Source organism: Leucopleurus acutus (genome assembly GCF_964270905.1).
Source record: "Leucopleurus acutus genome assembly, chromosome: X".
Taxonomy (NCBI): domain Eukaryota; kingdom Metazoa; phylum Chordata; class Mammalia; order Artiodactyla; family Delphinidae; genus Leucopleurus; species Leucopleurus acutus.
Window position 1 is genome coordinate 27,165,605 of NC_139148.1, and position 24,034 is coordinate 27,189,638.

Genomic DNA, 24,034 nt, shown 5'->3' on the forward strand with positions numbered 1-24,034 from the left:
CTTCAAATGCAAAGAGAGGATAATAATACAATCTAACTCTTAGAGTTGCTGAGAGCATTAAATGCGTGGACAAATCTAAAGTGCCCATGACATTGCACAGTATGTGATGTACCATGTAAGTGTGAGTTGCTATCATCATTATTCTGTCATATTACGTGCAGATTTCTACAAGAGTGCTTTCAAATGAAGAAATTTCATTTATATTTTTGCCTCAATTATAGAAGTAAAGATACTCTATGTCCAAATTTGGGACAACTTAGAAGAGCTATAAAGAAGAAAAATCATCTCCCTCCTGTAATCTTACGACCTAGAGGTAGTAACAACTCCCAGTGCTGAGTGCATTCCACTAGTCCTCTTCTACCTCCCTCCACTACCACTGCTCCTCTAGACACAGAAGAAAACACAAGGTACTTTTATAAAGAGACGTGAATTAGGCAAAGCAACTGATTAGAAAGCAGGAAGCCTGACTTCCACTCCCTGTACCTCCCATGCCACTTAGGTGACCCTGGGCATTTCACTTCCTCTCTCTGCTCTTTGCCCCTCCACTGAACTAGTGCAAAACAGGTACAGCAAGAGCTTCACTCTGCCCTCCTTACAACAATGCTGAGACACCTTCATTAACTTCTCAAGAGAATGTTGCCACGCACAGAAGGGCAAAGTACAAAACAGGTGTGTACAGAACAGCTAAAGGCTTAGTTTACAGGGTATACGGTAACACAGTCTGAGAGGAAGCAAAAGGCAGGCAGTTGTTATGATCTCTCCTTGGCTGTGGGAGCTATGGCGAGGTCTCCTTTACAACGTTAATTATAACGTATTATGGGTATTTAAAGAAGGTCCTCACGTGCATTTAGAATAATGCCAAAGAAAGAATTCCATAATAAACAGACGTTAGTTTTGTCATTTTTTGAATAACCCTGTGATAAACCAAGAGAGAACACTATGAAATCAGGATAGCTGTGTTCCTCATTTGAATTCACTCTAATGTCTTAATAAGTATGTCTCCCGTGGTTATAACATAGCACCATTCTAATCTCATCTGAACCCTCAAGTGTCATCTCCATACTGAGCAAATAAATGATTCATTTATTCAAAATAAAATAAATCATTCTGAAATTGGGGGATTTACATAAACATATGAGATATTAGCTACCTGTGCTAGGCAAGTGAGGGGCATGTTGCCATTTTAGTTCATTTCTGGCCTTTTTTTGTTGTTCCGGATCTTTTCTTACCTAATGTTGAGAGACTTTTTCCTCAGCTCGCTCCACTTGAAGTTCATGTTATCCAAACGTCTTTGTAACAGGACCGCATCATCAGAACCTTCCAGGGATCTCAGGATTTTTTGGCCATTTTCATCCAGGTTGTGATAGATATCTGTGTGAGCTTCGATTTCTCCTTGGAGGTCCTACAGGGCATCAGGAAGAAGAACACACGCAGAATTACCAAACAAAAGAGACCGGCTGTGACTGTGAATTTGGAGAACTGCAAAAAATAGACTATTAGCTCAAAAGGGATTTCAATTGGCTCAACTAACAAGAAGATACACCTCCAACTCACTTTTCTTGGTATATCATCTCTTTATGTCGTTATGTAGATTGAAAGTGGGCATCTAATTAGGAATAATAGATTTATTCCTTGAGATTATGAATCGGAACATAATACATTTGTAACTTTATAAATTTCATAACTTATGTCTTCTAGTCCATGGGAAAAATACATTATTTCATGGAAGTGATAGGAAATACAACTCCGTGATAAAGTGCACCACAGTGCCAATCATCGTATTACACTATGGGTCAAGTCATATTTTCCGAGCACATAGTAATCTGTAGAAGTGACTCGGACCACAAAAGCATGGAGAGACTGATAAACAAGGCTGTACTTGGTCCATAGCACCAGCACATTAATGGGATTTGATCATAGGAGAGAATCTTCTTGACAATACACATTAAGTTCACCTTGGTAAAACAGCATCACACAATTATTACAGCACCATACATTTATTAGCAAGACTTCCCATTTAAAATACCATCACATTTTTAGGCTCAACAGGTGGAAAGTCCAAAGGACTTTGATAAGAAGTGATGATTTCAACCTCATTTGTATACACACAGATCAAGAAAATTATCATAGTAGAAGAATCTGACCTTTACATGGTATGTCTTCCTGTGTAACATTTTCAGCTTGAACCGGGGACTACAGCACTGATCCTGTTGCATAGCAATCCCGAGAAAACCCAGCGACTGAAAGAGCCCTGCTTTAAAATGCCAACTTTGCTTACATTCTGTTGACAGAATGAATTTCAGACCACAGGCCTCATCAGTCAATAATAATAAACAGCCACTTTGTACTCCTCACTAAACGGTAGCCAGGCCTGTGGATGTGGGAGGGACCTCAAAGAGAGGAGGCCTGGAATATGCAACTGATAGTTTATATTAAACAGCCAACTTTTCTTATCATTTTTCCATTATAAGCCAGAGACATTATAAATTCATTTTCTATATGTGTTTCCCTCCTTGTTCCCAGCAGAACGGTCAAAGCCAAAGGAACATTCCTTAGAGAGCTGCCGGGTACCAGCATTCCTTTCTGCCTACACAATGAATGGAGGCTTTGTACATTATCTGACTTGCTTTTAGAGATTTGTATGCTTCTGTTTAACAAGTTTAAAAATTCATTCTGAAGCTCCGAACAACTGGATTGATCTGTGTAACTAGAAAATCCCCCCCCTTTCTAAAATTGAATTAAATTACTCTTCTAAAGTAAGGAAGGAAAAGTGGCAGCAATAACATGTTACAAAGTCTGAAGAAGTGGCCTGTGTTTTCAGTTGCAGCCTCTTAGATGCAGGGAGATGGACGATGAATGTCTCCTGTCACTATTTCTGTCAGCCAAAGTATCACCGATGGACTCTAAAGAGAATTCTGTCTCATTGCCTTCGACTGGAAGACAGGAGGGGAATATGGATAAACCCCATCTGGAGTTGAAAGAATAGAAATACTAAAACATATCGAGGAGCATCTATCTTTATCCCATCAAAACCAGGCTTGTTTTGGAAGGAAATAGCCGATTCTGAAACTAGCTGATGTGATAGAAAACCAGTATTGGGCTTCTTGCTGAATGGCGCTTCATCAAATATATATCCAATTTATCTTTGTGTACCTACATGGAAAAACATACCCTGCTGAATTCGCTACTTCTTCAGTGAAAGAGAAAATTGAGGTTAATAGGTCTAAATAATTCAGGAATAAAAACCAAACAGATCCAAGTTATCAAGATAATGTCCCCACTTCTCTCTTTTACTTTACTTTTCTTCTTGTTGTATGTGGTTTGCTACCTAAAACTTGACCTCAGAGTACACGCTTAAGGAATTAAGACCAAACCTTTTGTTGTCAACAAATTAAGATCTTTTGACTAATACAATCAGCTTTCTACATTAGCATGCACATAAATTATAGTACATTTGAATTTTTATGTCCTGCATTTATAGCAGAGACCCAGGTTCAATCAATAGTTCCTTAAGATTATGTGTATCGTGAAGTCATCAATACTTCGCTGAATAAATGAGAGGTCTTCCCAAGCATAAACAGGATGTTGATTCATGAAATTTGCTAATTTTCATCTTTGCCACTTACATTGCCCTGAATTTAAACATCTTTGTTGTATCATCGAGGAAAAAAATGAATATAAAATTGATAAACCAGTGCTTGCTGAGGACTGGTTATTTGTCTAGCCTTAGCACTGTGGGAAATCTAAGAGGAAGGCAAGAGACAGTTATGCCTTTACTTTTTCTAAAATCTAGTATGCACTTTTTGTTTAAGTCATTCATATTAACAACTACACGTTGACAATTTCCTGCCAAACCTCATACGTACTCGGATTAAAATTTCTCCCCTTGGAAATTCAGAAGTAGCTGAAGTGAAGTCTTAGCATTGGCAGGAAGGTAGCTCTTAACTCAGTATTCCTTCCCTAGTTTATGATGGTAGTGTAGAGCAACAAAGGACACACGAATAGTAAAGGGCTTTACAGTTTACAGAGCACTTGCACGTGTGTCGTTTTACTTATTCCTACTCCTTACCCAGTGAAGTCCATAACATTTTCTCTGTTTTACAGATGAGAGCACCGAGGCTCAGAGATGTTTAACTGCCTTGCCAAGAGTGTTAAATGTGGGCGATGGATCCAGTTCTTTTGACTCTAGAAGATCTTAGGCTGTCTCCACACACCATTTGCTGCTGTAAGCACTGGCTATAACAGACAGTAGTTACCGAAGCTGAACAAGGCTACTGCTAACAAGGGGAAACAGCTACCGAAGTTAAAGCACACGGAAAGACGGCATTACTGATTTTGATTAAACTTTACCCACGAGGATTGATTTGTTCAAAATGAAAGATGGAGTCCTGACTACCCTTTTCACTTTTCATTTTGCAACTGGACGTGTGGGACCACCTGTGAGAAAAACTTATTTGCACTGGAAAAAGTCTGCTACAAAATATCCCCGCTGCCAGAACAGAAATTCTCCCGGCAGTAATTCACTCCTCTGTCTAAAAGAGTCATGTGAACATTACAGGAAGTCATGACCTGACATATCAGCATAAACGTAGTTTGGCCATGCTCCTTTGGGATGGCGGGCTGGCAGGGATTCCGTCAAGATACAGGACTCAGGTAGGTTGCTCTGAAAGGGAGGTGAGTATCGGTGGGGACCATAAGGCTTTCTTTAGGAAGCTGGCCTGCTGTAGTGGAGATTTTTTAGTACAAGTAGGCAGCATGAGTCCTAGGTGGGGAGGGAGACACTGACAGGGCACTTAGGAAGGAGCACACTCATATTTGCATAAATTACCATGATGGCATTTATCCTAAGATTAACCTTAGACTCAGGGGCCCCAGAAAAGCAGGAGGTTAGAATGGAGAATCGAGTTCTCAGAGGAGACCCAATCTGGACAAAAAGTAATTGTCACAGATACTTTTTAGTAGTTTTATTTCACTTCTGACCTAACGAGAAAAGATCACTCAAGCCTTAGTTGCTACGATCAACATAAGTTTTCTCTTCTTTTTGTGACTGTATTCTTTAGGAAGAACGATAACTAATGAATAGGGAAAAAGGATTTGTTACATAACAACAGAAGCAGCAGCAGCAGCAACAACGTATATAAGACTTCCTTTACAACAGATGCTTCTCTAAAGCACTGTATATACATGAGCTCATTTAATCCTCTCAGTAACTCTCCAGGGCAGGCATTATTAATATCTTCTCTTCACACATAAGAGAATGAAATTACAGAGAGGTTCAGTAAAAAACGCACAAGGTCACACAGCTAATAAACCATACAGCGAAATTTCAAACCCAGGCCGTCAGACTCCAGGGACTGGGCTCCTACCCACTAGGCTGTATGATCTCTGAGTTTTTTCCTATTAATTAAAAAATGTTTCCTATTAATAATAGTCCTGCTTAAATTTCAGCAAATCTAGCACAAGGCAGACTAACATTGTTTCCAGTACTCAAAGAGTAACTTTACCGTCTTATTAATATGGAGACTGTTAAACATATCTAAAGTAGTGGACAGATATATCCAATACAAGAGAGAGAGCATAAAATAATTGAGAAAATGGGTGCCAATGGCAAAATAATATGCAGCCCCTCCCCTCAGAAAGAGACACATAGCCTAGAGTTATGTATAATTATGGAGCAAATTTCAACTGTGAATATCAAGAAAGCTCAGATGTGAGGCAAGCAGTATGCTTATATGCTTACAAGGCAGTTTTAGGAGTAGGGAGTATTGTGTTTCCTGGAGAGCATTTTCAGATCTCACCATTCCTTCTTTTCTGAGCATCTAGCCTACTTCTGTCATAAGTCCCCTTTCTCAGCCTCCAGGGAAAACTAATGGGAACGTGCAGTTAAACAGACATAATTCTGGTCTCTTCCTTCTCTTTCCCTTATTAGCTGCATAAGTTTAGACTCTTTAATCTCCTTGGCTTCACTAAATATTAAATAAGAATACCTATCTGCTGGGTTATTTTGAATATTACATGGCATAATCTTTGTAAAATACTTTGAACATCATCTAGAACACAACAAGCCTTTAATAAGTAATAGCTAATGTAAGGATTTCTATTATAAGAGAATCAGTGTGGGGAAAAAGTGATAGAAATAGACTTAACAAAGTCATGGAACTTCGTTTGAGCCTTGAAGGATGGATAGGATTGAGAAAGGTGAAGGGAAGAGGAAGAGGGTATTCCAAGTGAGAAAAGCCTGGAAATGGCAAAAACGTGGCAAGGAGTTTGGATTACGAGCAGGTACAATGAACTGCACGGCCTGATCGGAATAGACAATGACTGTTGAGAAGAAACAGGTAGAATATGGTCGATGTCCTTAAACTAGGATAAAGACCTTCTTTCAGGAAGCTACTGAGAACAGAAGTTTATAAAGAAAAGTAAAGGACAAAGGTGAGATTATTGACTAAATTTGTACCATCTCATTTGACAAGTAGAATGGTCCATGGTGATCGAAAGTAGTAAGACAACCAGGGAAGAATATGAAAAGTTACGAAAGTCTTACTTTTCTAAGACGAAAAATAAAGAAGGAAGATGCCAAGAATTAGTTACTACTACACACCTCTTTTTATTATCCAAACAAATGGTTATGATAACTATTCCAAAACATCAGGGATAATAGATTCCACATATTCTCTTTCCTATGTATATGGAATTATTTGCCTCTAAAAAAGAACTCATCAAATGATAACCTCGGGGCTTCCCTGGTGGCGCAGTGGTTGGGAGTCCGCCTGCCGATGCAGGGGACACGGGTTCGTGCCCCGGTCTGGGAAGATCCCACATGCCGCGGAGTGGCTAGGCCCGTGAGCCATGGCCGCTGAGCCTGTGCATCCCGAGCGTGTGCTCCGCAACAGGAGAGGCCACAACAATGAGAGGCCCGCATACCACAAAAAAATAAAATAAAATAATAAAAATTTAAAAAGATAACCACCTTATCTTGAATATAACTGAGGAGTAAGCAATAAAACAAACAAAAAGACGCAGGAAGAAAAAGTGACCAAACCTCCCCACAAAATTAATCATTACGGACACACCATCTCTAATCTTTTCTGAAAGCAATTAGTATGTGAATAATGATAAGGTCATTAGTTCCTCTTTACTGGTAATTTTTGCCTAATTCAAATAAGCTTAATAGGAAAAAAAAGAAAAGTGATGTTCTGATTTCTAAGAACTTAAAAGGTCAGAAACAGAAGATCCAAAATGGAGAGAAGTAATCCTTAAGGGCTAAACTGAGAGCAGCAAGAAGTGACACCTGACAGAGAACCAGAAAGGTGTAAAAGGAGCTGCAGGCACTCAGAGTTGACCAGGGTCACACAAGTGTGAAAACTAATAGCCCTACATATATTATTAGCCCTTGAAGGCATCACCTAACTTTAAAGCAAAGCAAAATAAGTAATGTTAATGATCCTGAACGAGCCAGAAAAAGGTAGATTTATGTTCAGTGAACTCTAAGAAAAAAGCAGTGTATGTAAAACTCTTTAGATGAATTTACCCAACGTAGTTATTCTGAAACGGTGTTGATGCTTTACAGAAGTTAAATAAAACAAAAACAAACATGCAAAAGTAAAACTCCCTTAGCTTGGTTACCCAACATGATTTGTTAAACATTGGCTCTAAATACTTGAGGTTTTGGAGTACACACACACACACACACACACACACACACACACACGCACACGCACACGCACACACACACACACACACACACACGGTCCATCATGAGAACAGAAATTGAGAGTAAATCTTTAGAAACGTTTATAGCAATCTAAAAATAAAAAGCATGGGCTTGCATTTTGTGTCTGGTTTTTGTAATTTTTTAAAGTAATTTATTGCGTGTTACAAAAGTATCAGTCTGTTATGGACTGGAAATTAAAACTAGGAAAACAAAACAGAATTATCCTTCCTAATGGATTTTTGAGAAGCACCCATATAAAGGAACTGGACCCACAATCTTGACTTTATAAGAATTCTAATCTAACCACCAGAGGTTCCTAACTCGCACAGGAAATGCAGTTGGATACAGATTCACAGTGGGTGTGACTCCTTTTTTCTCTTCTATATGTGGCCATTGCATTTCTTTTAAAAGCAGGAGAGTTGTCATCCCGAGATAAACAAGAGTTAATTTGAGGACTGCCGTTTGGCTTGGAGCCTGGTGGCTCTAGGTAGATAAGGAGTGTGTTTTCAGGTCCACTGCATCGCAATGCATCTTAAACGAGCAGCTATGGATTTAGGAGTCCACAGGCTTTGCTTTAAAAATGGCTGTTATTAAGGTTCTCAGAGACTATTATCCTGCAGGGTTTGTTGTCTTTGCTTTCGTATCTTGTTCAAAAATTCTCACATTTAAGCACCACAACAGTGGAGAGAAGGGATATGTTCTCCTGCCTCAGTACATTCCCAGGTGCAAAGCTTTATTTCGAAATCTAATCTTTAGAAATGCCCGGCCTAGAGTGGATTACCCCAGAGGAAACGGAGCAAAATCCCATCTGTCAGACTGCCTTAAGCAATCCCAAACTCCCGTAACACGTGATGCTTTCTCTTCTTGTCTGACCCTCTTGTTTACGCTATTCTGAAAATTACTTTTTTTAAATTGAAGAGCTCATTTCAGATATACTAGGTTGGATAAGGGACGTATCTTTTCGCTTCTGCATCTTGTTTTTCCTCGTTTCTTTTTATTCTGTCACAGTGCAAAAGAGTCTGCATACTTATTCATCACACAAACATGCATTAGGTACCTATTTTAACTCCAAGATTTCAATAGGAGCTGTGGGAATACATACGTTGTGAGAAAGGTGTAGTCCCAGGCCTTAATTCCTCCCTTCACTCCTCCCTCCCTTCTTCTCTTTCCTTCCTCCCTCCCACTAATATTTAATATATTAGCACCCAGGTCTGCAGTGGTGATAAAACCCCAAACCTCTGCCTTTTTGATGTTCACAGCATAAAAGGATAAAAGGAGAAATAGGATGAACAGGGGAGAAATAGGATGAACAGGGGAGAAATATGGTAAACAGATAAACAAGTATTCAGTAACATAAGAAAATGCTCTGGAGGTAACAAATAGGGGGGCTACGATAAGAGTAACGGTGTACATATGGTGGTGATGGGTGCTCTTCGGTTATGGTGGTCAAGGAACATCTATGAGAGAAGGTTCAGTGTCAGCTGAGACTTGAAAGACGAGAAGACACCAGTCACAGGAAAACCCAAGGGCACAGAAGTCCTCCCAAGTAAGAGGGCAGACCTTTGCATCAGCTCTGTGATAGGAAAGATCTTGGCTAAAACTTTCCGAGAAAGAAATGTGGCTGGAGATGAGGTAAGAGAGGCTTCAGATAACGTGGGGCCTAGAAGTCCCGAGGTAAGGAGTTTGAATTTTATTTCAAGTGCAATGGAAAACAATAGAAGCTTTTAAAGCTGGGTAGTGACATGTTATCATTTAGGCTTTAAATGAATCACTACATTGCTATGTGGAGATTAACGAAGGCAGGAGAGGAAACAAAAAGACCAGTTAGAGGCCAGGGCCTCTAATCCAGGCAAGAGATAAAGGTGGCCTGGACTCAGGTGACTGCAGAAGGAGAGAAGTGGACTGATGTGAGATATAATTTGGATGTTGGATTTCTTACACATACTAATGGACTGGATGATGAGAATAAAGGAAAGGGATATCTCAATGGTAACTCCAAATTCTTGACTTGAACAACAGATGGTAGTGTCATTTACTGAAATGGTGAAAGCCGTGGGAAAAGTCAGTTTTGTGTTCTAGTCGCATGTCATGCTTTAAAGTGACTGAATCGTTCAAGTGGAGGTTTCAAATACATATGTGAAACTCAGAGCGGGGGTCTGGGCTGACTTTAAGAATTTGGGATCATTCGGCTTACTGATACTAAGACCATAGGAATGGGTAAGCATACTTAGGGAGAAAGAAGAGAGAGAGAAGAAGAAGGGCCCTTGGACCACGTCCTGAGGACTGCCAACATTCAGAGATTAGGTAGGGGTAGACCACCTAGCAAAGGGGACAGTAAAGGAGGAGCCAAAGAAGTAGGAGAAAAACTAAGAAATTATGGTGTCATAGCAACCAAGACAGGAGGGAGGGTTTCAAAAAGAAAGGAGCAGGCAACAGTGTCAAAAGAGATTGGTTACATTAGAACAGAACATTGTCTACTGGATTTGGCAACAAGGAAGGCCACTGGTCCCCTTGATATGAACAGTTTCAGAGGAGAGGAAGAAATAGATGTAAGAGTAAGAAGGCTTAAGGAGGTTAACTGAACACACAGAACTATTGAAAAGTTTACCGAGTTTAGATGAAAAAAAAGATAGCACCTGAAGGGGGATGAAGGATCCAAGGGAGGGTTTGGGGGATGATTTTTTAATGTTTGTTTTATGTTTAGAGTTTATACTCTACGTGGGGAATCTGATTTGAAGCAGTTGAGGAAGAGTTACAAAGGTCCACATAACTAAAGAGTACATAAAGACATGGGTATGTCTTAAAGCCTGGAGTGGATGGGGGTAATTAGCATAGACTGGGACAAAGTACTGCACACTGGAAAGGGCCCAGTCTTTAGTGTCATAAGATCCCTTAAGATTCTAAAGTTCCTCCCGTGGCTAGTTTTGTGATTTGGCACAAATTATAAAATACTTCAAAGCCTGTGTTTTTCCAACCATAAACAGGGCTAATAATATCTACCTTATAAGGTTTAGGCAAAGATTGGATGAAGTGATGTGGGTAGAGCATCTAAACGCTAACTTAATGCCTGATCTATTGAGAGCTTTCATTAAAACTGTATCCCTCCGGACCCCTCTCCCCTTCCTCCATGACTCCAAGCTTCATAGCCAAGAAGACGTGGGGCCATTTCAAGGAAAACGAATACCAAATGCACAGGGATGAGAGCCAGAAACATAGGCAGGATCTAAGAGGTAGTGGTGCCGTGAAGGGTCAACAACTGGGTTTAAAGGGTACAGAGTGGACATTGAGAGATTTGAAAGCAGCCTGGAGATTATATGTGATCCTATAATGATAAGATCCCACTGCAGGTTCCAGTGCAGGCATGACATAGTCAAAAAACGATTTGAAAATGATTATTTAGGGGGCAGTTTTCAGGGTAAATGGCAGCAGGGAGAGAATGGAAACAGGAAGTCTGGCTGACAGGCAGCCCCAGCCATTCATGAACCAAAAGAGCAGTGGCTCCAGAAACAGAGAGGACGTAAGGAAGAGGGATGCTATGCTCCTGGAGCGCTCATAAATTACAGAAATAGCTGCATGCGTGACTCAGTTTCATCCTTCTCTTGCTCGACCTTTGGAAGGTAGAATTCAGCCAAGTGATAACTACTCACAAAAGCATTTTAAAGATAAAAATGTTATTTTAAGTTCCATAAGGAGCAAGACAAACATTATATATGCTGCGTTTCAAACACACATATGCACACACTCACCTCTTGCTGCCAAGTAAAGTACAATGACAAGGCTAAGGCACTGATACCGAAGCTGCATATAGGACCAGGACACTCCTACCTAAAATATACCCTATTAGGCATTCCCAAAATACGCAGGAGTGAGTTTCAAAGGACACAAAATACTGAAAAGGGGTAGGTAGGATAATACTGCATTGGATGTTTTTAAAGTTAAGATGCCATGGACCCAGCGGGGAACTCATGTCTGTACTCATCTGGCTTAGTATCTGAGGTACAAAAAAGAATGGCATGCCTTCATAATGCTGGTGACAGAAAATAAAATCAGCCCTTAGACAGGCTGAGTTTTCTTTTTTACTAATATATCTAAAACTCGTTTAAAAGACTCATACTGTGTTGCAATACTTTTTCAGATATTGTTATACTGCTTCATTGCTCAGAATCGTGTGAGCACTTCCTACATGAGACATCTTTCAGGAGATCATTGCCAATGGTCATCTTGAAAGGTCTTCATACGTAAATTCTAGACTGCACGTTTAATTCATAGAGACAACCACATACGAAATGTTGAGGGTACTTTCCATTTTGTATTATGTATTATGTGCAGGAATCAGCCTGTTTGAAGATAACTATCCTTACCTGAGAAAGACCAGATGGGCCTTCTCGACACTGCAACATTTATTATTGCAGAGCCATGATGGTGTGTGTGGGGGGGTGAGGGTGGAGTAGAGGGATGAAATGGGGCAGGAAACTAATACTTAACACCTCTTATAAATCCTTTACATCAACTCTACAAAGTAGGCTTTCTCAGCCCCCAACTGAGGAAACTATAATTCGGAGAGATGAAGTAACTTGTCCAAATCCCACAGCTCTCATGTGGCAGAAGCAGGATTACAGTACAGATCTGTCTGAATTTATGTTCTTTTTTTTTTTTTTTTACTGCCCCCCCAACCCTCCCCTACCTTTCAGATAGAAAGCAAGTGAATTTGGACTTGGGCTACAGGTAATGCAATACAATAATTAACTCATTCAGGCATATGCGAGCTCTTTGGATTGAGAAACATATTGCAATGCTCTGAGTAGAATAGCTAGGCAATGGAATTATTCTCCAGCTAGGTATTAACTTATTCATTCCTCCTCAGTCAACTCAGAACTAATACCTTTCATCATTTTGAAGGGCTCTAAACAAACAGAATACATTCTTATTCTTAAAACAGGCAACCATCTTCCCATGAACCAACACATCTGGTTATATTTATTTATACAATTTGTCTGTGTTATGTATAGAGTTAAAAGTTAGAAAAGCTCTTATTTCCTGAATCTGTCACAGAGCCTTTTTTTTACTCTAGAGAAACACTGTAGTTCAAGATTGTGTATTAGAAATAAGCAATTAGTTGATGTCAAGCGTCATCTTATCTCAACAGCAATCTGTAAGAAGGCAAGAACATATGGCAAAGTGCCACAGTTATTTTTGATAATACACTAGAAATCATAAGAGCCATGTAGCTAATTTCCTCTGGCTTGTTTTAATTATAGACGTTGTAAATGCAGAACAACAACTTTATTCAATCTCTCACTCCCCAAAAAATCCTCATAATATCCTGCCACAACCACAAAACAACCCTGCACTGAGGTGACTGTTTAGAAAAGGTTAATGATGTAATAAATCTAAGACATTTCTATATTTTCTTTCACTTTAAATAGGAGGACAATTTCCAAGTAATTTACAAACACACATTGGACACAACTGTATTCATTTATGGGTACTCAGCCTAAAGCTTAGAAATATTACCTTTAAAATGAATTATAGGTATCCATAAAGTTTGAATGTTAAAGAAGGTTCTAGAATCAGGATGTTAACTCAAGTCCTGCTGACATAATTGGGTCTGATTCCCTGGTGTTCTCTGGTGAGTTAACTTCTATCTACTGCCAAGTAGACCAAATTACTTCTTCTGGAGAGTGTAATGGTTCTTCTGTGCCTAGGGAGTTACTTCACCCTATTTAGCTTTCTTCTCTCATGGAACAGAGTGGATAGTGATGGGAGAGAACAGTTACTCCTTTTTTAGTCTATAAGGGAAAGGAAAAAGAAAGGGTTAAGTAAGTGGACATTAATATAAAAGTAGGTAACACGGGCTTATCTGCCAAAGGAAACATGACATAGATGGGAAAACTAAATTTAAAAAAGTATCTGGTAAAATATCTTGGATACTTTTTCATTCCTGGAACCTACTCTGCTGAGCCCAGAAACTCATTCATGAGTTTTCTATTATATACCCACTAATCCTTCCCAAAGCATTCAGTTCAGAACTGAACATCTTACTGAAGCAATCCCAGGGCATTCTAGGCCTTTGGCCATGAGACGATGCTTCTTTCATCTGAGAACATGTGGATTTACAAAAGCTATCATTTCGCCATAAAAGACATACAGATGGCCAAGAGGCACATGAAAAGATGTTCAACATCATTAATTATTAGAGAAATGCAAATCAAAACTACAATGAGGTATCACCTCACACCGGTCAGAATGGCCATCATCAAAAAATCTAGAAACAATAAATGCTGGAGAGGGTGTGGAGAAAAGGGAACCCTGTTGCACTGTGGGTGGGAATGTAAATTGATACAGCCACTAATGGAGAACAGTATGGAGGTTCCTTAAAAAACTACAAATAGGACTACCATATGACCCAGCCATCCCACTACTGGGCATATACCCTGAGAAAACCATAATTCAAAAAGAGTCACGTACCAAAATGTTCACTGCAGCACTATTTACAATAGCCAGGACATGGAAACAACCTAAGTGTCCATCGACAGATGAATGGATAAAGAAGATGTGGCACGTATATACAATGGAATATTACTCAGCCATAAAAAGAAATGAAACTGAGCTATTTGTAGTGAGGTGGATGGACCAAGAGTCTGTCATACAGAGTGAAGTAAGCCAGAAAGAGAAAAACAAATATTGTATATTAACGCATATATGTGGAATCTAGCAAAATGGTACAGATGAACCTATCTGCAGGGCAGGAATAGAGATGTAGATGTAGAGAACGGACCTGTGGACACAGTGGGGAAGGGGAGGGTGGGATGAACTGGGAGATTAGGTTTGACATAAATACACTACCATGTGTCAAATAGACAGCTAGTGGGAACCTGCTGTATAGCACAGGGAGCTCAGCTCGGTGCTCTGTGACGACCTAGATGGGTGGGACGGAGATCCAAGAGGGAGGGGATATAGGTATACGTACAGCTGATTCACTTAACTGTACAGCAGAAACTAACAACATTGTAAAGCAATTTTACTCCAATAAAAAACAATTCAAAATTAAAAAATAAAATATACCACCAAGAAAAAATTAAATTAAATTAAATGAAAAACTATCACCAGAAGAGTAAGGTACGGGAAGGCTTAGGTCTTTCTATGCCCATAAGATAAACTATATAAGTTTTCACAAAGAACTAGAACAGAGAAAAGGATGTCTTTGCAGATTCATTTTACAGAATAAGAATTTTTACATGGGAGCTATACGGTAATATCTGTTACAGAACAGTTGAAATCTGCCTCAGAGTGCTCTGAGGCAAGAAAGGAAACTTTTCACTTGGATTTCATCATTGTCACTGATCTTGATTACAAATGTAGAAGTCTAGTTACCCCAAGAAAGAGAAGTGGTAAACAGGTCATGTCCATAGTGCTTTACCATGGACAAATGTTTTTCGTCCACTCTTCTCAGAAAGGGGCAGAGGAACTGCATAGTTTTAGTGAATCTCTGCTCAGATTTCTGATATAGTATAGAGTTTAACAGAAAAACAAAACAAAACAACCTCACCAATAGGGGACTGAGAAGGCAATGGGGGTAATGCGTAACAATTAATGTTATCTTGAGTAGAAAATAAAGAGACTTGTTGAACAAGCCTTCTGCTTGGTTCTCTCAGAGTCCTGCTCCTTTCTGGCTGTCTGATTATTCCCTCCTGTGGACTGGCAGAAAGACAGGGGTCTCTCCTAAACTATACCTGAAAACACTCACAAAACCATAAGATATAAGTTTCTTATTTCAAGGGGTCCACAGTCTCCTGAAAAAGTCTTAAACAAACACACAACCCACGGAATACTGTTAAAGCAGACAGAGCCCTATGAGAACACAGAGCAATTAGCCTTATTGCCAAGATTAGCAGATGCCATCACACAAATGACGTAGGGCCTTGAGGGATGAGTAGGAGCTGACCAGGAGAGACATAGGAAAATAAAATTTGACGTAGAGGGAAAGGCATGAGTAAAGCTCAAGATAATAATACAAGTCAGAGCTGAGTAGCTCTATGTGGCCAGAGGGGAAGGTCCATGGGAGGCAGGAGAGAGAGGTCTGTTTTCTCTATGTCATCCACATATGTCTGTGAATATGAGTTTTCATCACGTATTGGTGTTCTGTCCAGCAGAGTGGTTCTCAAACTTGAGCGAGCTTGAGAAACACCTGGGGGGCTTATTAAAACACAGGATGGATAGCCTCTTCTGCCAGAGGGCAGGCAGCAGATGCAAGAAGAACTACAATCCTGCAGCCTGTGGAACAAAAACCACATTCATAGAAAGATAGACAAGATGAAAAGGCAGAGGGCTATGTACCAGATGAAGGAACAAGATAAAACCCAAGAAAAACAACTAAATGAAGTGGAGATAGGCAACCTTCCAGGAAAAGAATTCAGAATAATGACAGTGAAGATGATCCAAGACCTCGGAAAAAGAAAGGAGGCAAAGATCGAGAAGATGCAAGAAATGCTTAACGAACACCTAAAACAATTAAAGAACAAACAAACAGAGATGAACAATACAATAACTGAAATGAAAACTACACTAGAAGGAATCAGTAGCAGAACAACTGAGGCAGAAGAACGGATAAGTGACCTGGAAGACAGAATGGTGGAATTCACTGCTGGGGAACAGACTAAAGAAAAAAGAATGAAAAGAAATGAAGACAGCCTAAGAGACCTCTGGGACAACATTAAACGACATTTGCATTATAAGGGTCCTAGAAGGAGAAGAGAGAGAGAAAGGACCCAAGAAAATCTTTGAAGAGATTATAGTCGAAAACTTCCCTAACATGGGAAAGGAAACAGCCACCCAAGCCCAGGAAGCGCAGCAAGTCCCATACAGGATAAACACGAGGAGAAACACACCAAAACACATAGTAATCAAATTGGCAAAAATTAAAGACAGAAAAATTACTGGAAGCAGCAAGGGAAAAACGACAAATAACATGCAAGGGAACTCCCATAAGGTTAACAGCTGATTTCTCAGCAGAAACTCTACAAGCCAGAAGGGAGTGGCATGATATACTTAAAGGGATGAAAGGGAAGAACCTACAACCAAGATTACTCTACCCGGCAAGAATCTCATTCAGTTTCAATGGAGAAATCAAAAGCTTTACAGACAAGCAAAAGCTAAGAGAATTCAGCACCACCAAACCAGCTCTACAACAAATGCTAAAGGAACTTCTCTAAGTGGGAAACACAAGAGAAGAAAAGGACCTACAAAAACAAACCCAAAACAATTAAGAAAATGGTCATAGGAACATACATACGGATAATTACCTTAAACGTGAATGGATTAAATGCTCCAACCAAAAGACACAGGCTTGCTGAATGGACACAAAAACAAGACCCATATATATGCTGTCTACAAGAGACCCACTTCAGACCTACGGACACCTACAGACTGAAAGCGAGGGGATGGAAAAAGATATTCCCTGCAAACGGAAATCAAAAGAAAGCTGAAGGACAAGCTTCAAGATGGCGGCAAACTAAGAAATGGAGATCACCTTCCTCCCCACAAATACATCAGAAATACATCTACATGTGGCACAACTCCTACAGCACACCTACTGAACGCTGGCAGAAGACCTCAGACCTCCCAAAAGGCAAGAAACTCCCCACGTACCTGGGTAGGGCAAAAGAAAAAAGAATAAACAGAGACAAAAGAATAGGGACGGGACCTGCACCAGTGAGAGAGAGCTGTGAAGGAGGAAAGGTGTCCACACACTAGGAAGCCCCTTCGCGGGTGGAGACTGCGGGTGGTGGAGGGGGAAGCTTCAGAGCCATGGAGAAGAGCTCAGCAACAGGGGTGCAGAGGGCAAAGCAGAGAGATTCCCGCACAGAGGACCGGTGCCGACCGACCGGCACTCACCAGCCCGAGAGGCTTGACTGCTCACCCGCTGGGGCGGGCAGGGGCTGGGAGCTGAGTCTCGGGCTTCCGTCAGATCGCAGGGAGAGGACTGGGGTTGGTGGCGTGAACACAGCCTGCAGGGGGTTGGTGTACCACGGCTAGCCGGAAGGGAGTCCGGGGGAAAGTCTGGACCTGCCGAAGAGGCAAGAGACTTTTTCTTGCCTCTTTGTTTCCTGGTGCGCGAGGAGAGGGGATTCAGAGTGCTGCTTAAAGGAGCTCCAGAGATGGGCACGAGCCGCGGCTATCAGAACGGACCCCAGAGACGGGCATGGGATGCTAAGGCTGCTGCTGCCGCCACCAAGAAGCCTGTGTGCGAGCACAGGTCACTCTCCACACCTCCCCTCTCAGGAGCCTGCGCAGCCCGCCACTGCCAGGGTCCCGGGATCCAGGGACAATTTCCCGAGGAGAACGCACAGTGTGCCTCAGGCTGCTGCAACGTCACGCCGGCCTCTGCCGCTGCAGGCTCGCCCCACATCCGTACCCCTCCCTCCCCCTGGCCTGAGTGAGTCCGAGCCCCAAATCAGCTGCTCCCTTAACCCTGTCATGTCTGAGCGAAGAACAGACGCCCTCAGGTGACCTACAGGCAGAGGCGGGGCCAAATCCAAAGCTGAACCCTGGGAGCTGTGCCAACAAAGTAGAAAACGGAAATTTTCTCCCAGCAGCCTCAGAAGCAGAGGATTAACTCTCCACAATCAACATGATGCACCTGCATCTGTGGAATACCTGAACAGACAACGAATCATCCCAATTGTGGAGGGGGGCTTTGGGAGCAACGATATATATATATTTTTTCTTTTTTCCTCTTTTTCCGTCGGGAGGACAGGCTCTTGGTGCTCCAGCCAGGCGACAGGGCTGTGCCTCTGAGGTGGGAGAGCCAAGTTCAGGACACTGGTCCACAAGAGACTTCCCAGCTCCACGTAATATCAAATGGCGAAAATCTCCCAGAGATCTCCAACTCAATGCCAACACCCAGCTCCACTCAACGACCAGCAAGCTACAGTGCTGGACACCCTATGCCAAACAACTAGCAAGACAGGAATACAACCCCACCCATTAGCAGAGAGGCTGCCTAAAATCATAATAAGGCCACAGACACCCCAAAACACACCACCAGACGTGGACCTGCCCATCAGAAAGACAAGATCCAGCCTCATCCACCAGAACACAGGCACTAGTCCCCTCCACCAGGAAGCCTACACAACCCACTGAACCAACCGTAGCCACTTGGGACAGACACCAAAAACAACGGGAACTACGAACCTGCAGCCTGCGAAAAGGAGACCCCAAGCACAGTAAGTTAAGCAAAATGAGAAGACAAAGAAACACACAGCAGATGAAGGAGCAAGGCAAAAACCCACCAGACCTAACAACTGAAGAGGAAATAGGCAGTTTACCTGAAAAAGAGCGCAGAATAACGATAGTAAAGATGATCCAAAATCTTGAAAAACAGAATGGAGAAAATAAAAGAAACGATAAACAAGGACGTAGAAGAACTAAAGAGCAAAGAAACAGAGATGACACTGCTGAGCAGAATAAAGAAAAAAGAATGAAAAGAATTGAGAACAGTCTCAGAGACCTCTGGGACAACATTAAATGCACTAACATTCGAATTATAGGGGTCCCAGAAGAAGAAGAAAAAGAGACTGAGAAAATATTTGACGATATTATAGTTGAAAATTTCCCTAATATGAGAACAGAAATAGCTAATCAAGTCCAGGAAGCACAGAGAGTCCCATACAGGGTAAATCCAAGGAGAAACACGCCAAGACACATATTAATCCAACTATGAAAAATTAAATACAGAGAAAAAATATTAAAAGCAGCAAGGGAAAAACAACAAATAACACACAAGGGACTCCCCATAAGGTTAACAGCTGATCTTTCAGCAGAAACTCTGCAAGCCAGAAGGGAGTGGCAAGACATATTTAAAGTGATGAAAGAGAAAAACCTACAACCAAGATTACTCTACCCAGCAAGGATCTCATTCAGATTTGAAGGCGAAATTAAAAGCTTTACAGAGAAGCAAAAGCTAAGAGAATTCAGCACCACCAAACCAGCTTTACAAAAAATGCTAAAGGAACTTCTCTAGGCAAGAAACACAAGAGAATGAAAAGACCTACAATAATAAACCCAAAACAATTAAGAAAATGGTAATGGGAACATACATATCGCTAATTACCTTAAATGTAAATGGATTAAATGCTCCAACCAAAAGACATACACTGGCTGAATGGATACAAAAACAAGACCCGTATATATGCTGTCTACAAGAGACCCACTGCAGACCTAGGGACACATACAGACTGAAAGTGTGGGGACAGAAAAAAAATATTCCATGCCAATGGAAATCAAAAGAAAGCTGGAGTAGCAATTCTCATCCCAGACAAAACAGACTTTAAGACAAAAACTATTACAAGAGACAAGGAAGGACACTACATAATAATCAAGGGATCAACCCAAGAAGAAAATATAACAATTGTAAATATTTATGCACCCAACATAGGAGCACCTCAATACATAAGACAACTGCTAACAGCTCTAAAAGAGGAAATCGACAGTAACACAATCATAGTACGGGACTTTAACACCACACTTTCACCAATGGACAGATCATCCAAAATGAAAATAAATAAGGAAACACAAGCTTTAAATGATACATTAAACAAGATGGACTTAATTGGTATTTATAGGACATTCCACCCAAAAACAACAGAATACACATTCCTCTCAAGTGCTCATGGAACATTCTCCAGGACAGATAATATCCTGGGTCACAAATCAAGGCTTGGTAAATTTAACAAAACTGAAATCATATCAGGTATATTATCCGACCACAACGCTATGTGACCAGATATCAATTACAGGAAAAAAATGTGTAAGAAATACAAACACATGGAGGCTAAACAACACACTACTTAATAACCAAAAGATCACTGAAGAAATCAAAGAGGAAATCAAAAAATACCTAGAAACAAATGACAGTGAAAACACAACGACCCAAAACCTATGGAATGCAGCAAAAGCAGTTCTAAGAGGCAAGGTTATAGCTATACAAGCCTACCTTAAGAAACAAGAAACATCTCAAATAAAAAACCTAACCTTACACCTAAAGCAATTAGAGAAAGAAGAACAAAAAAAACCCCAAAGTTAGCAGAAGGAAAGAAATCATAAAGATCAGATCAGAAATAAATGAAAAAGAAATGAAGGAAACGATAGCAAAGATCAATAAAACTAAAAGCTGGTTCTTTGAGAAGATAAACAAAATTCATAAACCATTAGCCAGACTTATCAAGAAAAAAAGGGAGACGACTCAAATCAATAGAATTAGAAATGAAAAAGGAGAAGTAACAACGGACACTGCAGAAATGCAAAACATCATGAGAGATTACTACAAGCAACTCTATGCCAATAAAACGGACAACCTGGAAGAAATGGACAAATTCTTAGAAATTCACAACCTTCCGAGAATGAACCAGGAAGAAACAGAAAATATGAACAGACCAATCACAAGCATTGAAATAGAAACTGTGATTAAAAATCTTCCAACAAACAAAAGCCCAGGACCAGATGGCTTCACAGGCGAATTCTAGCAAACGTTTAGAGAAGAGCTAACACCTATCCTTCTCAAACTCTTCCACAATATAGCAGAGGGAGGAACACTCCCAAACTCATTCTATGAGGCCACCATCACCCTGATAACAAGACCACACAAGACATCACACAGAAAGAAAACTACAGGCCAATATCACTGATGAATACAGGTGCAAAAATCCTCAACAAAACACTAGGAAACAGAATCCAACAGCACATTAAAAGGATCATACACCATGATCAAGTGGGGTTTATCCCAGGAATGCAAGGATGCTTCAATATACGCAAATCAAACGTGATACACCATATGAACAAACTGAAGGAGATAAACCAGATGATCATCTCAATAGATGCAGAGAAGGCTTTCGACAAAATTCAACACCCATTTATGATAAAAACCCTCCAGAAAGTAGGCACAGAGGGAACTTTCCTCAACATAATAAAGGCCATATAAGACAAACCCACAGCCAACATCATCCCCAATGGTGAAAAACTGAAATCATTTCCACTAAGATCAGGAACAAGACAAGGTTACCCCCTCTCACCACTATTATTCAACAGTTTTGGAAGTTTTAGACACAGCAATCAGAGGAAAAAAAGAAATAAAAGGAATCCAGATTGGAAAAGAAGAAGTAAAGCTGTCATTGTTTGCAGATGACATGATACCATACATAGAGAATCCTAAAGATGCTACCAGAAAACTACTAGAGCTAATCAATGAATTTGGTAAAGTAGCAGGATACAAAATTAATGCACAGAAATCTCTGGCATTCCTATACACTAATGATGAGAATTCTGGAAGTGAAATTAAGAAAACACTCCCATTTACCACTGCAACAAAAAGAATGAAATATCTAGGAATAACCCTACCTAAGGAGACAAAAGACCTGTATGCAGAAAACTATAAGACACTGATGAAAGAAATTAAAGATGATACAAATAGACGGAGAGATATACCATGTTTTTGGATTGGAAGAATTAACATTGTGAAAATAACTCTACTACCCCAAACAATCTACAGATTCAATGCAATCCTTATCAAACTACCACTGGCATTTTTCACAGAACTAGAACAAAAAATTTCGCAATTTCTATGGAAACACAGAAGACCCTGAATAGCCAAAGCAATCTTGAGAAAGAAAAACGGAGCTGGAGGAATCAGGCTCCCTGACTTCAGACTATACTACAAAGCTACAGTAATCCAGACAGTATGGTACTGGCACAAAAACAGAAAGATAGATCAATGGAACAGGATAGAAAGCCCAGAGATAAACCCACGCACATATGGTCACCTTATCTTTGAGAAAGGAGGCAAGAGTATACAGTGGAGAAGAGACAGCCTCTTCAATAAGTGGTGCTGGGAAAACTGGACAACTACATGTAAAAGAATGAAATTAGAACACTTCCTAACACCATACACAAAAATAAACTCAAAATGGATTAAAGACCTAAATGTAAGGCCAGGCACCATCAAACTCTTAGAGGAAAACACAGGCAGAACACTCTATGACATAAATCCCAGCAAGATCCTTTTATACCCACCTCCTAGAGAAATGGAAAGAAAAACAAACAAATGAGACCCAATGAAACTTCAAAGCCTCTGCACAGCAAAGGAAACCGTAAACGAGATGAAAAGACAACCCTCAGAATGGGAGAAAGTATTTGGAAATGAATCAACTGACAAAGGATTAATCCCTAAAATATATAAACAGCTCACGCAGCTCAATATTAAAAAAAAACAAAACCCAATCCAAAAATGGTCAGAAGACCTAAATAGACATTTCCCCAAAGAAGATATACAGATGGACAAGAAGCACATGAAAATCTGCTCAACATCACTAATTATTAGAGAAATGCAAATCAAAACTACAATGAGGTATCACCTCACACCAGTTAGAACGGGGATCATCAGAAAATCTACAAACAACAAATGCTGGAGAGGGTGTGGAGAAAAGGGAACACTCTTGCACTGCTGGTGGGAATGTAAATTGATACAGCCACTATGGAGAACAGTATGGAGGTTCCTTAAAAAACTAAAAATAGAACTACCATATGGCCCAGCAATCCCACTACTGGGCATATACCCTGAGAAGACCGTAATTCAAAAAGAGTCACGTACCACAATGTTCACTGCAGCACTATTTACAATAGCCAGGTCATGCAAGCAACCTAAATGCCCATCGACAGATGAATGGATAAAGAAGATGTGGCACGTATATACAATGGAATATTACTCAGCCATAGCAAGGAACGAAATTGGGTCACTTGTTGAGATGTGGATGGATCTAGAGACTGTCATACAGAGTGAAGTAAGTCAGAAAGAGAAAAACCAATGTCGTATATTAACGCATATATGTGGAACCTAGAAAAATGGTGCAGATGAACTGGTTTGCAGGGCAGAAATTGAGATACAGATGTAGAGAACAAACATGGACACCAAGGGGGATAGCGGCAGGGTGGTGGTGGTGGTGGTGGTGTGATGAAGTGGGCAATTGGGATTGACATGTATACACTGATGTGTATAAAATGGATGACGAGTAAGAACCTGCTGTAAAAATAAATAAATTTAATTTAATTTAAAAAACAAACAAACAGAAAAACACAGGCTACTGGGTCCCAACCCTGCAGTTCATGATTCTGTAGGTCTGGAGGGGCGTTCAAGAAGTTGCATTCTAACAATTTCCCTGGTGATACTGACACTTCTACTCTAGGGATCACCCTTTGAGAATTAACCACTGGTCTAGCATAATGGTCCTTAATCTCCTGGAGGTCATGAATGCCTCTGTGAAAATGATG

At 40.5% G+C, this 24,034-nt stretch overlaps 1 protein-coding gene across 2 annotated transcripts in view; it reads right to left on the bottom strand.

Annotated features, from left to right (window-relative positions):
* The window catches only part of DMD (dystrophin), a gene marked incomplete at its 5' end in the record, with an annotated part of 2,126,456 nt that overhangs the window by 387,379 nt on the left and 1,715,043 nt on the right, over positions 1-24,034 (bottom strand). For both annotated transcript variants that reach the window (XM_082864911.1, XM_082864910.1), the window contains one exon: positions 1,230-1,402. In XM_082864911.1, coding sequence (XP_082721037.1) covers positions 1,230-1,402 — 173 coding nt within the window. The remainder of the gene's footprint in view (positions 1-1,229; positions 1,403-24,034) is intronic.